Source organism: Gekko japonicus, unplaced genomic scaffold, assembly GCF_001447785.1.
Source record: "Gekko japonicus isolate JY-2015 unplaced genomic scaffold, Gekko_japonicus_V1.1 scaffold1138, whole genome shotgun sequence".
In the NCBI taxonomy this organism is placed as follows: domain Eukaryota; kingdom Metazoa; phylum Chordata; class Lepidosauria; order Squamata; family Gekkonidae; genus Gekko; species Gekko japonicus.
Window position 1 is genome coordinate 407435 of NW_015170923.1, and position 13056 is coordinate 420490.

At 54.8% G+C, this 13056-nt stretch overlaps 1 protein-coding gene across 1 annotated transcript in view; it reads left to right on the plus strand.

The window, feature by feature from the left end:
* Positions 1–13056, plus strand: part of DSCAML1 (Down syndrome cell adhesion molecule like 1) — a 290951-nt gene that overhangs the window by 216541 nt on the left and 61354 nt on the right. Inside the window, exons 17-19 of the mRNA XM_015418776.1 lie at positions 5874–6114; positions 7514–7660; positions 8872–9027. Of these exons, the coding sequence (XP_015274262.1) occupies positions 5874–6114; positions 7514–7660; positions 8872–9027 (544 nt within the window). The remainder of the gene's footprint in view (positions 1–5873; positions 6115–7513; positions 7661–8871; positions 9028–13056) is intronic.

Below are 13056 nucleotides of genomic sequence, written 5' to 3' on the forward strand. Positions count from 1 at the left end.
TATTAGTGGTCTCTGTGCAGAAATCCTCAAAATCTGTTGTCTCAACCTTTTTCTATTAAATCTGACATGGACCTCACGCGGCAATTTATTTTTCCTGGTGAATGCCGTGTTTACCCTGAAGACCGTATCTATTTCATCCTTCATTTTTCCTGTATCTTCTTCTTGGATATAATCTGCCAGTAGCTCTACTACCTTTTGTTGGACGTCCTCTCCTTCTTGTTCTTCCACATTCTGCAGTCTTAAAATATATGAAGATTTATCCGCCTCCAATTTCGTCACCATTTCTTCTAATGCCCAAAGTTTCTGCTCATATTCTTCTGACTTATCATCTATGTTGTTAACTGCCTTAATTAAAGTATCTATCTGTTTTTTGTTTTGGTTCACTTGTTTCTTAGTTTCTGTCATTTGCATATTCACTCGTTCAGTTAAATTATCAATTTTTGCCTGTAGTGGTTCTAACACTTTTTCAGCCATTATATTCATATTTGACTTTATAGCTGCATCTACTGCTGGTGGGATAGCAGCACTAACAACAGTCTCTATACTCATATTTGACTTTATAGCTGCATCCACTTCTGGTGGAATAGCGGCACTAACAGCAGTATCTACTGCTTGGTTTAGTACCTGATTTACTGCTTTTTCCACCGCCTCCTGTATGAACGCATTTAAATCTTTGGCGTTTACCTGAACCACCTGTGGCTGCCCAGGAGTGGAGAATGATGGTCTCCTCCCTCCTCCTGTAGCCATTTTATTTATTGTTCTTTTAACCTATCTAAATTAATTTTTTACTGTTAACGTTAAACTTAGTGTTCAAAATGTTCAGAATGTTCAAAATATCCCTTTCCCTTATCTCTTGATAGTTAAATTAGTAGTTTTAGTAGTTTTACAAATTAGCTCAGAATTAAACCCTCAAAATTCAGTTAAATTCGGCAAGTAGTCTATATAATACAAGTATAATACAAATAGTCTGTATAAATCAACTCATCAGTCCATCAATTCATCGGGAAAATTCATCAATAAAGTTCATCAGTAAGTACTCCTATAGTCATCAATGAAGTAGTAAGTTCATCTATAAAGTAGTAAGTTCATCTATAAAGTTCATTGGTAAAGTTCATCAGCTTCATCTACTTGTTATTTCATCATCCCGTCTACCCCTTAATTAAGAAAAGAGCCCGTGTGAAGTAAATATCATTATAAAGTCATAAGGTCCTAAAGTCCTAAGGTCAGCGGCTGAAACCCCGCTGAAACCCGCTGACATACGATCCTCTTCCGTCTTTCCCTTTAAATGCCCTTTAATTTCTTTGCAACACTGTCACTTTATTTGTTTTACCGTCCCTGTCCGATGCTCTCGCTCTTTTCATGAGACTCTTCAAGATCTCTCCATTTCTATAATCTCTCTTGTTTGGGACCGGTTACCTTCCAATCACTCTCGCCACCTGCAGCTTTCTCTCTCCACCTCTCTGCCTCAGTCTATTCCTTCCCGCCGTCTGTTGATTTTCCTTTAACGCTGAAAGTTGTTGCGCTGCTCTTCAGGTTATAACGGTACCACTTCTCGCCACTTCTCAGACCGCGTCACTGCTATGCGCTTTTCTCCGCCGCCTGCACTATCGCACGCAGACGTCGGCCACCGAATCTAATCGAAGGTTCTTAAAGAAGACGCTACTAGTCCGGAGGGGAAAAGTCACCCCTAAAGTTTTACGGTTTGTCACCTTCTTTGTAATTTCTGTGAGGGTTCTGCAGCTCCGGTAGCTCCCACTTTCCTCCTCGTCCTGAGTATTTCCCTGGGACCTGGGCTTTGGGGAAAAAGGCTTCTCGCAGTGAGTCGCCACTCACTGCTCGATTCCTTTAGCCCCCTCTCCCGAACCCCCTCTCCGTGGGGTTCGCAGTGATGTGGCCAGATTTCCTTGCTCAGTCACCACTCCAAGGTCTCAGGAATTCGTTGTCGGCAGAGCATTCCCTCTGCACAACCTCGTCTCGTCGCGCCAAAACCGGAAGTCGGGGGATTCTACTGTTGAGTGGATTTGTGGCAAAACCTGCAGCATCCCTACCTTGGAGCGCCCTTTCCTGATGGCTCTCCTGCCCTGGGCCTCAGTGGCCCCCAGCCAGGACAGTGTCGTCACTCCACGAGGGGCCTCTGCCAGCAGGGTCTCTCCCCAGCCTTCTGGGGCCTCTGTGGGCAGGCAGGCAGGCAGGCAGGCAGCCCTTGCGGAGCCTGCTGGCCATTCACCCCCAAGTCCTCGTTCCGACCCCGTCGGCAGGCAGCTGCTGCTCCACAGAGAGCCAGAGGGGAGGTGGGGGCACCTGCCGTGTTCTCTGCTCTTCTTTTTTGAAAACCAACCAGCCTGATCCTGTGTCCTTTATTGCGGGAAATGCATCCTTCAAACAACTTTCTAAAAACTTTATTTGAAACATGTGTCTTCGGCGGAAAGTCAATCAGTGACCATTAAATCTCAGCCAGTGAGAGGGGCAGGAACTCAAATGCAGGAGAGTAAAGGGCACCAAACTTGTGCCTCTGGGGAGTGTCTTCCTAAGGCCGCTGATTCCACTGTGGCACAACTCTGGCTGTCAAAAAGTTTTCCCTGATATCCAGCCGGCACCTTCCCGCCCTTCACTCCAACCCATGATGGCGAGTCCTCCTGTCCTCAGCTGCCCACGGGAACAGCTCCTTGCCCTCCTCTGGGTGCCCTCCTCCTTCCAAGACTTCAAGAGGGCAATCGTGCCTGCCCCCCTCCGCCTCCTCTTCTCCAGACTGAACATGCCCAAGAGGTCCCTCGGCCTTTCCTCCTCGCAGGGCTTCTCGGTCTCCAGGCCCCCCCGGTCATCCTCCTCGCTCTCCTCTGCGTGTGCTCCCTTCTGTCCACATCGTTCTTGGAGCGAGGCCTCCAGAACTGCACACAGGACTCCACGTGTGGCCAGACCCATGCAGTGCGCAGTGGGACTAGGACATCTTGCAGTTTGGATGTTCTGCCTCTGTTGATACACCCCAAGATCGCATTAGCCTTTTTTGTTGCTGCTCATAATTAACTTACAGTCCACCCGTACCCCAAGATTCTTTTCACACACACGGCTACCCAGAAGTGTTTCCTCCATCCAATATGCATGTTCCTCATTTTGTTACCCAACTTGGCACTTATCCTTGTTAAATTGCATCCTGTTCACATCCGCCCACTTTTCCAGCGTGTTCACATCTTGCTGAATTCTCTCTCTCTCTCCCTCCCTCCTGTTGTGTTCGCTGCTGCTCCTCCCAATTTGGTGTCATCTGCAAATGTAATGAGTAGCACCTCCACACCCTCATCCAGATGATTTATAAAAATATTGAAAAGTACCGGGCCCACAACCAATCCCTGTGGCACCCCACTGGACACCTCCCTCCATTCCGATGAAATGCCCCTGACACAACTCCTCCTCTCCCCGGGTGGGGTTCTCCCACCGGTCCCCGTCCTGCTGACTGTCCCACAGCCCAGCGCCCCCGCAGTCCTCTAGGCTGTCCTCCAGCCACATGGCTCTTTGCCCTCCCTCCCCTTGTCCTCACCCAGATACTTTCCGCTGGGCTGCTGCCCTCCCCCTCCGGTACTTCCTGACAAACAGACCCTCTCCTCACATGCAGCCCCCACTCCGCCGCCTCTTCGACCCTTGTGTGTTTTTTCTTGGACAGCTCATATCCATCCACTGCTACGTTCCGGTCCTGGGGATCGTCCCACCAAGTCTCTGCCATGCCGACGGAATCAGATCCCTCTGACGGCATTAGCAGCTCAAGCTCTTCCTCCTGATTGCCCAGGCTTTGGGCATCGGTACACAGACACCTTTGGCTCCATGAGACCCGGCCCTCCCAGTTGGGCCTCTGTTGCTTGCTCCCCTTCATTGAACCCTAACCCTTCACCTCCATTATCATCGGTTCCTGTCGTATTCCCCTTCCTATGACAAGAAGGGTGGAAGAGAATACCACCCGTGCCCCCATTCCCCCCCCCCCCCCCCCCCCAGAGCTTCACAGTCAGCCTTAATTCTTTTGATGGTGTTCACAGCCGTGCCGTTGGTTCCCCCATGGGCCATCACGAATGGGTCGTGCTCTGATGAGTTTTGGGATCCTGTCTATAATATCTTTAATTTTCGCCCCTGGCAAGCAACACACCTCTCGGGCCAGGGGGTCAGGCCTGGACACCTGACGTCCCATATCCCTCAGCAGGGAGTCACCTGTGGCCGACACCTTCCTCTCCCCTCCCAGTAGCGCCGTTTCTTCATAGCTCCCTGTCCTCCTCCCTCTGTCTCCCTTGTGCGGGTGATACTTCCGCTGGCCGTCTTTCCATCTCTGCCTCCACCGCAAGGGCCTGGAATCGGTTCCTCCGTTCTGGTGGCCCGGAGTGCCGTCTCACTCGATGCCCTTTGGGGTCAGGCTGTAGCGCTCTGAGGGGTCTCGTTAGGGCAGTTGACCACACTGTCGTCCCCCTGACTGGTCTCTCCTTCCCTGTGCAGGACGTCAAGGCTTCTGTTAATGAACTCCTCCCCTTCCTTGGTCTCACGGAGAGTAGCAATCCTTTCCTCCAGGCTCTGGACCCTCTCCTCTAAGAGTCCCTGTCAACTTGCGCTTCTGACGGGTGTGGGGGTCTGTCTCGCCCTCAGGGAGGGAGACAAACATGGCGCACTCCCTGCAGGTGACTGGAAATGGTCCGTGAGCATTCCTCATCACTTCCCAAGCGGATCCTTTCACCTAGAAATACCTTGGTGTGTTGATGGACCCTGAAACTTAGAGAACTGACCCAATGACTACCTGAGCCAAAAATGGTGAAGCACAACAGTGTACAGTTTTCTTAACCACTCATGGAATCCCCAGCCCCCCACCCCCCGCTAAGAGGAGCCACAGAGCAAGAGCCCTTCGGCTGTGCCCTTCGGCCTGGCACGCCTCAGGCTCATAGCCCCCACCTCCCACCAGCCACCGCAGAGGGCGGGGCCAGCCCCTGCCCCCCCCCGGCAAACAGGCCCTCCTCTCTCAGCAACCAACCAGCCAAAAACACACACACACACACACACACACACACACAGAGAAGCCATCAGAGACCCCTCTCCCGCAGGCTGCGAGCACTCACGCCCCTTCACTCACACAGCAGCCTCAGTTAACACGCTCCCCTGCAGCGGAGGAAAAGCAAACCACGGGGAAGGCTCTGCCCACCAGCCTCACCTTTGGGGAGGGAGGGAGGGGCCTGGGACAGGCCTCCCAAAGATGGCGGGGGAGAACAGGCAGGTTCACACGGATAGGCCCCCGGCCCCCCCCCCGCCCCCCCGGTCTCTGGCCGTGAAAGGCTGTACGGATCCAAACCAGCCTCTGGGCTGGTGCCTCCTTGGGACCTCTCAGTGCTGGTGCTGCTGTGCATTCCGCCCCTCAGCTGCTGGACTGGGAGCTAGCTGGGATCTCTTGAGTGGCCTGTGAAGGCGGCTCCCCCTGCAGCCACAGCACACAGTCTGGATGCTGCCGGCGAGTGTCCGGGTGACACTGCGAAAGCTGGCTCTCTCTGGGGGCCGGGGCGGGTTCCAGCCCTACTCTGGGGGCCACCCAAAGGAAAGGCCTGCTCTGGCAGAGGCCCCGAGCTGACCCTTTCGGTGTGGAGCAAGCTGAGTGTCTCTCCCCTGGTCAGCCAAACCGGCCAGGCTGGGGGAAGAATGTAAACATTCCACGTTCACTTGATCCTTTTATGATCTCCAGCAGTGTGTTGGGAAGAGAAACTTCCTCAGCGCTCCCACCCGCCTAAACACACACACAAACACGCACACGGACACGCCACTTGCCAGGTTCCACTGATACTGCTGGACTCTTTTGTTCTCCACCCCGCACCCCCTTTTAGTGGCCTACAGTATTTCTCTGTAATTCCCAATCTCTGCAGGCCCCTAAAAAGGAGCTCCAGAACGGGGTGATCCGCGGCTACCAAATTGGCTATCGGGAAAACAGTCCTGGAAGCAACGGACAGTACAGCATCGTGGAGATGAAGGCCACTGGGGACAACGAGGTCTACACCCTTGACAATCTGAAGAAGTTTGCCCAGTACGGGGTGGTGGTGCAGGCATTCAATCGGGCGGGCACCGGCCCCTCGTCCAGCGAAATCAATGCCACCACCCTGGAGGATGGTAAGTGGGCTGCTCAGAGGCGCCTCGTCTCTTGCCGGCTTCTCTCTCTGCCAGGGCCGTGCCCGGATGGCTTGGGATGCCAGAGGTGTGGGGGGGGGGCTCAGCCGCATGGTGCCTCTTCCTGCTGGGCCAGAGCCTGCCGACTCCCCCAAAGCACACCAGCTCCTGCTGCACCCCAAGGGATCTGTTGCTGAAGGCCCACTGCCAGAGGCCTGTTTTCCGCCGTGTTCCCTATTCCCTTTGTGTCGCCTCCCAGTCTGTGGCCAGTGAACATCCCTGCATTTTAGACTCTATCGGGCCAAACGCTGCCCCCCCCCCGGAGGATGAAGTGGTTTCCCAGTTCCTTATCTGCACCCTCCAACAAGCTCTGCGCGCCACCAGATGCTTTGGACCCCCACAGAGTGTAACACACACACACCCCACTTTCAGGGGACGGTGCCCTACAAAGCGGCCCGTGGCTTTCCCTGGCCCAAAGCCGAGCTGTCAGAGTTGGAGAAGGGAGGACTGTGTTGCCTCCGCTGCTGCTCCCTGGGCACTTCTTGGCCTCTTGGCCTCTGTCCCAGGCCCGGAGGGTGCGGCTGCCCAGGCCACAGCTGCCTGACGCCAAGGTCCTCCTTGGCTTTGTCCCACACCCTCCAGGCCCCCCAGGAAGGCCAGGTCTGCACTGGCCTTGGAGTCATTTGAAACACACAAAAAGTTTCTCCCCCCATTTGCTCAGCAGTTTTTCATACTTAATTAAGACCCTCGTTAGCCTGTCAGCGCATGAGCATTTTCTGGCTCGATTAGCACTCCTCCTGGGGTATTCAAGGGTCCCCGTTTTAACAATGGTGTCTTTTCCATAATTATATTACCTTCATTTTGTTCAAATGGACTCTCTATTAGTTTATTGCACCCGGCCCCTAATTACACGGTGCTTACAGTTTTACACCTAAGTAATATGAAACAATAATCATTTTCGGAGTGGATCGTTAGGATGATGTATCATCATTTAAGTGCTCGTAAAAATCAGAGCTCCCTCTTTGGGGGCAGTGGGACCTCATTCCCTCCCTCCCACTCCTTCACGGTGCCTCCCCTCCCCCTTTCTTCCAAGCAATCCAGCCGCAGGTTTCTCAGGAAGCCTTGGAGTTGCGGGAGGGAGCAAAGCCATCCGGACATGGTGGCAGCACCCAGGGGACGTGGGGCTCTGATGCGGCCAGGTGGCTGGCCAGCCAGCCAGCCAGCCACTGGGGTGGCTTCGAAGCCACTCGGGAGGAAGGTCCCACAGGTCCCGCTGCCCCTTGACTCTCCACTGCGGAACGAGGGCCCAGGAACAGCTGTGGAGGGAGAGGGGTGGGGCAAGCGCAGGGGACAGCGTTGCTTCGGCCGTGTGGCCATCCCTAACAGAGGTCTCTTTTGGCAGTGCCTAGCCAGCCCCCGGAAAATGTGAGGGCCTTGTCCATCACCTCTGACGTGGCCGTCATCTCGTGGTCTGAGCCCCCACGGAGCACCCTCAATGGCGTCTTGAAGGGCTACCGTGTCATCTTCTGGTCCCTCTACATGGACGGAGGTGGGTTGGCCCGGCTCTCGATTCCTTTCAGCCTCAGTTTGCGCTCCAGGAATGAGGCAGTGGGGTCTCCTTTGCTTCTGAGGGCTTTCCGGCAGTTTCCATTTCCATTGGGGTGGGGCACGTGGTGTTTTCCCAGCATTCGCACGAGGCAGCAGGAGCCCCCCTGCCTCAGGTGGGCCTGACCTGGGGTCCTGTGACCACGCTGTGTGTGCCATGCGCCGTGCGACCCCACATCGGCCTCTGCGGTGGTGTGTGAAACTCCTCAAGAGCTGTTCTCTGACCGGATGTGCCGCTTTGGAGCAAGGCGGGGGTGTGGCTGCAGACGCGTCCCAGGCAGCCGCTTCTCTCAGAGGACTCTGGGCCAGCTTCTTGTGAAGCTCTGCTTTGTTCCCGCCTCCCCAAAGCCAAGGCAAATGTGGGCCAGCCACGGAAGGGGGTGGGGGTGGGGGTGGTGCTGGAGCGTCTGTCCTTGAAGGAGCTCAGAAAACCTCCCTGTGTCCGTGTCCCCTCCCTCCCCCCCGGAAATCTGCCTGCGCACCCTCCCTTCCCGGCTACGCTCCTGCTGCTAGAGAAGGGCTTCCACCACGGTCAAGGCGGGTTAACGGCACAGGAGAAGCCCCAAGGGTGCGAGGCCTCTGGTGCCCCCTGGGGGGGGGGAGCAGAGGCTGTCGGGTGTTGCCCAGTGAACAAAGAGCGACTGCAGCTGTCAGGACCGGGCGTGAGTGGGGGCTTCTCCGTGGTGCCAGGGTCAGGCTGGGTCGTGGCCAGGCATTCCCCGTCTCCTGTGCCCTCCAGAGCACCATGCCGCCCTGGGCTGTGCTCAGGGAGTCATGCGGCTCTGGGCGGGCTCTGCTCCCTTCCCACCCCAGCGGAGGAGGCCGGGAGCAAGTCTCCGGAGGCGACAAAGGAGGTGGTGAAGGGAAAGGAGCCCCCTGCGTCCAGGCACACGGCCTGTGCCCCTCTGCGGACAGGCCCCAGGCCCCATGCTGCTCGGCTGCGTGCCTCCTCCTACAGCAAGGCACGTGTGGGGCAAGCCACGTGTGGGGTCCAGGAAGGCCCGTGAGGCTTCTGCTCTGTGATCAAGGCATCGGGCAGCTGCCGGTCCCCGGCGAGAGGGTGTTGGGGGGCAGGGCGGCAGAAGGCTGCCTCCGCCTCCTCCTCCTCCCCACCACCCTCCTCCCCCAGCCCTGACCACTCTGCTTTCCCCACAGAGTGGGGGGAGATGCAGAATATCACCACCACCCGGGAGCGCGTGGAACTGCGTGGCATGGAGAAGTTCACCAACTACAGTGTGCAGGTCTTGGCCTACACGCAGGCTGGCGATGGCGTCCGCAGCAACGTGCTTCACATCCAGACCAAGGAAGACAGTGAGTGCCTGGGGGGGTGGGGGGGGTTATGTTTCTTGCAGGCCCTCTGTGCCGCCGCCGCCTCCTCCTCTGTGGTGGCTGGGAAGCAGGGCTGCCGGCTCCGGATTTGGGGGCGGAGCGTTTGTGGCAGGGAGGAGGCGCAGCGTGGACGTGGTGCGAGGGAATCCCCTCCCCCCTCCAAAGCTGCCACGGCCTCTGGGGAGCCAAACGCTGCAGTCCGGAGAAGGGCGGCAGTTCCGGGAGGAGTCCAGAGGCCCCGCCAGGCAGGTGCGGAGTACATGGCAACCCGGCTGGGAAGTGCTGGCCTGCGGCTGGTCATGGAGCACTTTGCTTCCTTTCCCACCAGAGGGGGACTTTCACGTCTTTATTTTCATTTCATGTCATTTTAATTGTTTAAATTGCATCCCCCCCCTTCCCCGCCAAAGCAAGCTCAGGGCAGCTTACAGAACATATATATATATATATATGAATATGGAAAACAGCGAGCAGGTCTCTGCCTTCTCTCGCTGAGCTGGTGTTCTTGCATACAGGGAGAGATTTCCCACTGGGTGACATGTTGTGCACACACACACACACACACACACACCCCGCGCATGATCAGCAGCCCCACCCCCAGGCTGTGCGCACCTCTTCAGCGGCGGCGCACGTAGCGTAGCATGACTCTGGGAGAGCTCAGACTTCACTTGATGTGAAGAGCTGGAGAGGAGTCCACTCCGGGCGGGGAACTTTGGCCTCCTCCCAGCCATGCCTTTGCTTGCTCATGGCCCCGGGTGAGACCTCGTGTGACTGGGGCCTGGATGGCTGGACAGGAGAGCCCCAGACAGAAGTCCCCCTCCCCCCCTCGCTGCTGTGGGTCACTCCCGGCATGAGCTGAGGAGGAGCCAAAGGTTGGGCAGAAGCTCCTTTGGACGTTGAGTCTGGCCAGAGCAGCCATTTGGTGAGCATTTGGGGGGGGGGAGGGCAGAGAGCCTCGCTCTCCACGCATGCATGCGGAGGGCTGTGTTCACGTGGTCCAGTCGTCCATGTTTGGCCCAGGAGGGCTGGGCCGGAGGAGGCCACACGTGCCCTCTGCCAGGGGGACCCTCTGCTTTGCGTCCTGCGGGGGGGGGGGGGGGAGATCTTGCAGTGGGAAAGGAGACTCTCATCAGAGTCCTGCTGTCTCTCCCCTTCAGCCCATTTTAAATTCATATTTGGCTTCTAAAGGGTTTCGTGCTCTTTTCATGCCCTGGCTGGGGTTTTTTTTAACCATTTTGTGTGTCTGTCATGTTGCACGCTCTTTCCAGCAGGGTCTTTCTGCAAAGGGGCTCTTGGCACATCTGTTTGCCAAGGAAAGAATTGTCGGATGCCACAGGGCAGGCAGGGAAGCTGAGACAGCGTGTGGAGGGGCTAAGAATAATTTCTTTCAGGGAAGCAAGAGGAAAACTTTGTTTCTTCCAGGAAAATGAAAGAAAGAGATCTCTGTTTGTAATTTTTAATTTTTTCCCCTTTAGGTGCCAGTCTTCCAACAGTATAATTTTAATAATAATAATCTCTTGTTGCAGTAGTGCAGAAACTAATTAAAAATAGATAGGGAACATATATTCTTCTAAATTTTCAAATCTCACTTCCCTGAAAAAAATTCTTTGTGTGTAATTTTTATGCTTCCCTTTTCAATACCAGAGCAGCAGCAGAGTAAAAATAGGTTTTAAAACCTATTTGAAAAATGAATTAAAATTAAAAGAAAAAGAAATCCTGCTGTTCTATAAGGAACACATTTTCTTTCCATGTATATATTACTTTGCCTTCCTATACCAGCACTCCAGCAGAGTAAAAAAGAGAAATTAAAAACAAAACAAAGAAGAACAGAAACTTCCCTGGAAATATTTAGGGTTTTCTCTCTCCTTTCTGCACAACCACAGGACTTAGCTACTATAATGACTTCTTTTCTTCTCCTTGAATCCCTTTATCATGATGACTTATAATGGGAATTTCAAAAATACCCATCTGGAAGCACCATGTGTTCTTAGCCTTTCAGTGCCACTTTAGGAAAAAACATGTCTGATTGTGCAAAACCCCAAAATCTAGGGACAGGGCTTTGGAAGCAGCCCAAGCGCAAGAGCCGTGCTTTCCAGAGTTACAACAGCAGGCCGCTGCCATGTCCGAGGAGGGGAAGGGTCCCTTTGAATGGGTCTGGGGGAGTCCCCAGAAGATACAGGGGCCCACAAGCACAGTCTCCCTGGCTTGCCACTTTCTACCGAATTGGCAGGCAAGAGGGAGGGACCGTCTCCTCCCCCCCCCCCCAACGGGGGGGGCCGGGGAGGGGCGAAACCTTGCCCTGCTGGGTGGGTGTGGGGTGGGGCTGGCACCGTCCCGCTCACTCTATTTGCTTCCTGGCCTTGGGGAGATTGACCCCCCTCCCCCCACCCTGCGCCGAGTGGCTGAGGAGCTTCTTGCCCCCCCCTCCCCTTCCAGCTGCCTTCGGCCCGGTGGGTCTCCAGGCTCCCATTTAAAATGCAAATCTGTCTCATTTAGGGCAAGCTGGGAGGCTGGAGCGCCTGCTTCTGCCAGAACAAATTGTGTCACTGCTTCTCCTGCGCATCTCCCTCCTCCTCCTCCACCAGCAGCCCAGCCGGGGCCTTCTGCTTGCTGACGGGAAGGCGGCAGCGAGGCTTTGGGCCTTTGGACAGGAGCCTGAAGGGTCTCCAGGAGGAAGGAGGAGAGTCCAAGCAGGAGGGGGCCAAGCGCAGGGCAGGGGGGCTGCTGGGAAGCGAGGCTGCTTTCTGCAGGCTGCCCCCAGTCCAGGGACCCGTGGCCAGTGGCCAAAGACCCCATTGCTCCTGAGGGGAACAGTGGGGGCAAGCCCCTCCAGTCGTCTCACCCGCACCGGTCTCTCTCTGGCTGGCTGCTCCTGTCCTGGGGAGCTCTGGGCATGGCTGCGGCCCAAGAGGACCAAACCACCACAGGCAGAGGCGGCATATAGTTGTTGTTGTTCAGTCGCACAGTCGAGTCTGACTCTTCGCGTGGACCAGATCCCGCCAGGCCCTCCTGTCTTCTGGCGTCCTCTGAAGTTGGCTCAATTTCCTGGCCCCACTGGTGGACCTCCTGATGGCACTGGTATTTCTGGCCACTGTGTGATACAGAGTGTTGGACTGGATGGGCCTTTGGCCTGATCCAACATTGGCATCTCTTATGTTCTTATGTTCGTTGCATCGATGACACTGTCTAACCATCTTGTCCTTGTCGTCCCCGTCTTCTTTGACCTTCAATCTTTCCCAGCATCAGGGTCTTCTCCAGTGAGTGCTCCCTTCTGATTGGGTGGCCAAAGTATTTGAGCTTCAGTTTCATTATCTGGCCTTCCAGGGAACAGTCAGGGTTAATTTCTTTGAGGATTGACTGATTTGATCTCCTTGCAGTCCAAGGGACTCTCAAGAGTCTTCTCCAGCACCCTAGTTCAAAAGAATCTATTCTTCGGCGCTCGGCCTTCCTTATACTCCAACTCTCGCAGCCATACATGACTACTGGGAATACTATTGCTTTGACCATGCGGACTTTTGTTGGCAGGGTGATGTCTCTACTTTTTATCATGCTGTTGAGGTTCTCCATCGCTTTCCTCCCAAGGAGCAGGCGTCTTTTAATTTCATGGCTGCTGTCACAGTCTGCGGTGATCTGGGATCCCAGGAACGTGAAGTCTGTCACTACTTCCACGACTTCCCCTTCTATTTGCCAAGGAGTGATGGGGCCGGATGCCATGATCTTAGTTTTTTTGATGTTGAGCTTCAAGCCCACTTTTGCGCTCTCCTCTTTTACCCTGAGCAAGAGGCTCTTGAGGTCCTCTTCACTTTCTGCCATCAGAGTGGTATCGTCTGCATATCTGAGGTTGTTGATCTTTTCCCCAGCAATCTTAATTCCCGCTTGTGATTCATCCAGGCCAGCATTTCGCATGATGTACTCTGCATATATATTAAATAAGCAAGGCGACAATATACATCCTTGTCGTACTCCTTTTCCTATGCTAAACCAATCAGTTGTTCCATATCCAGTTCTAACTGT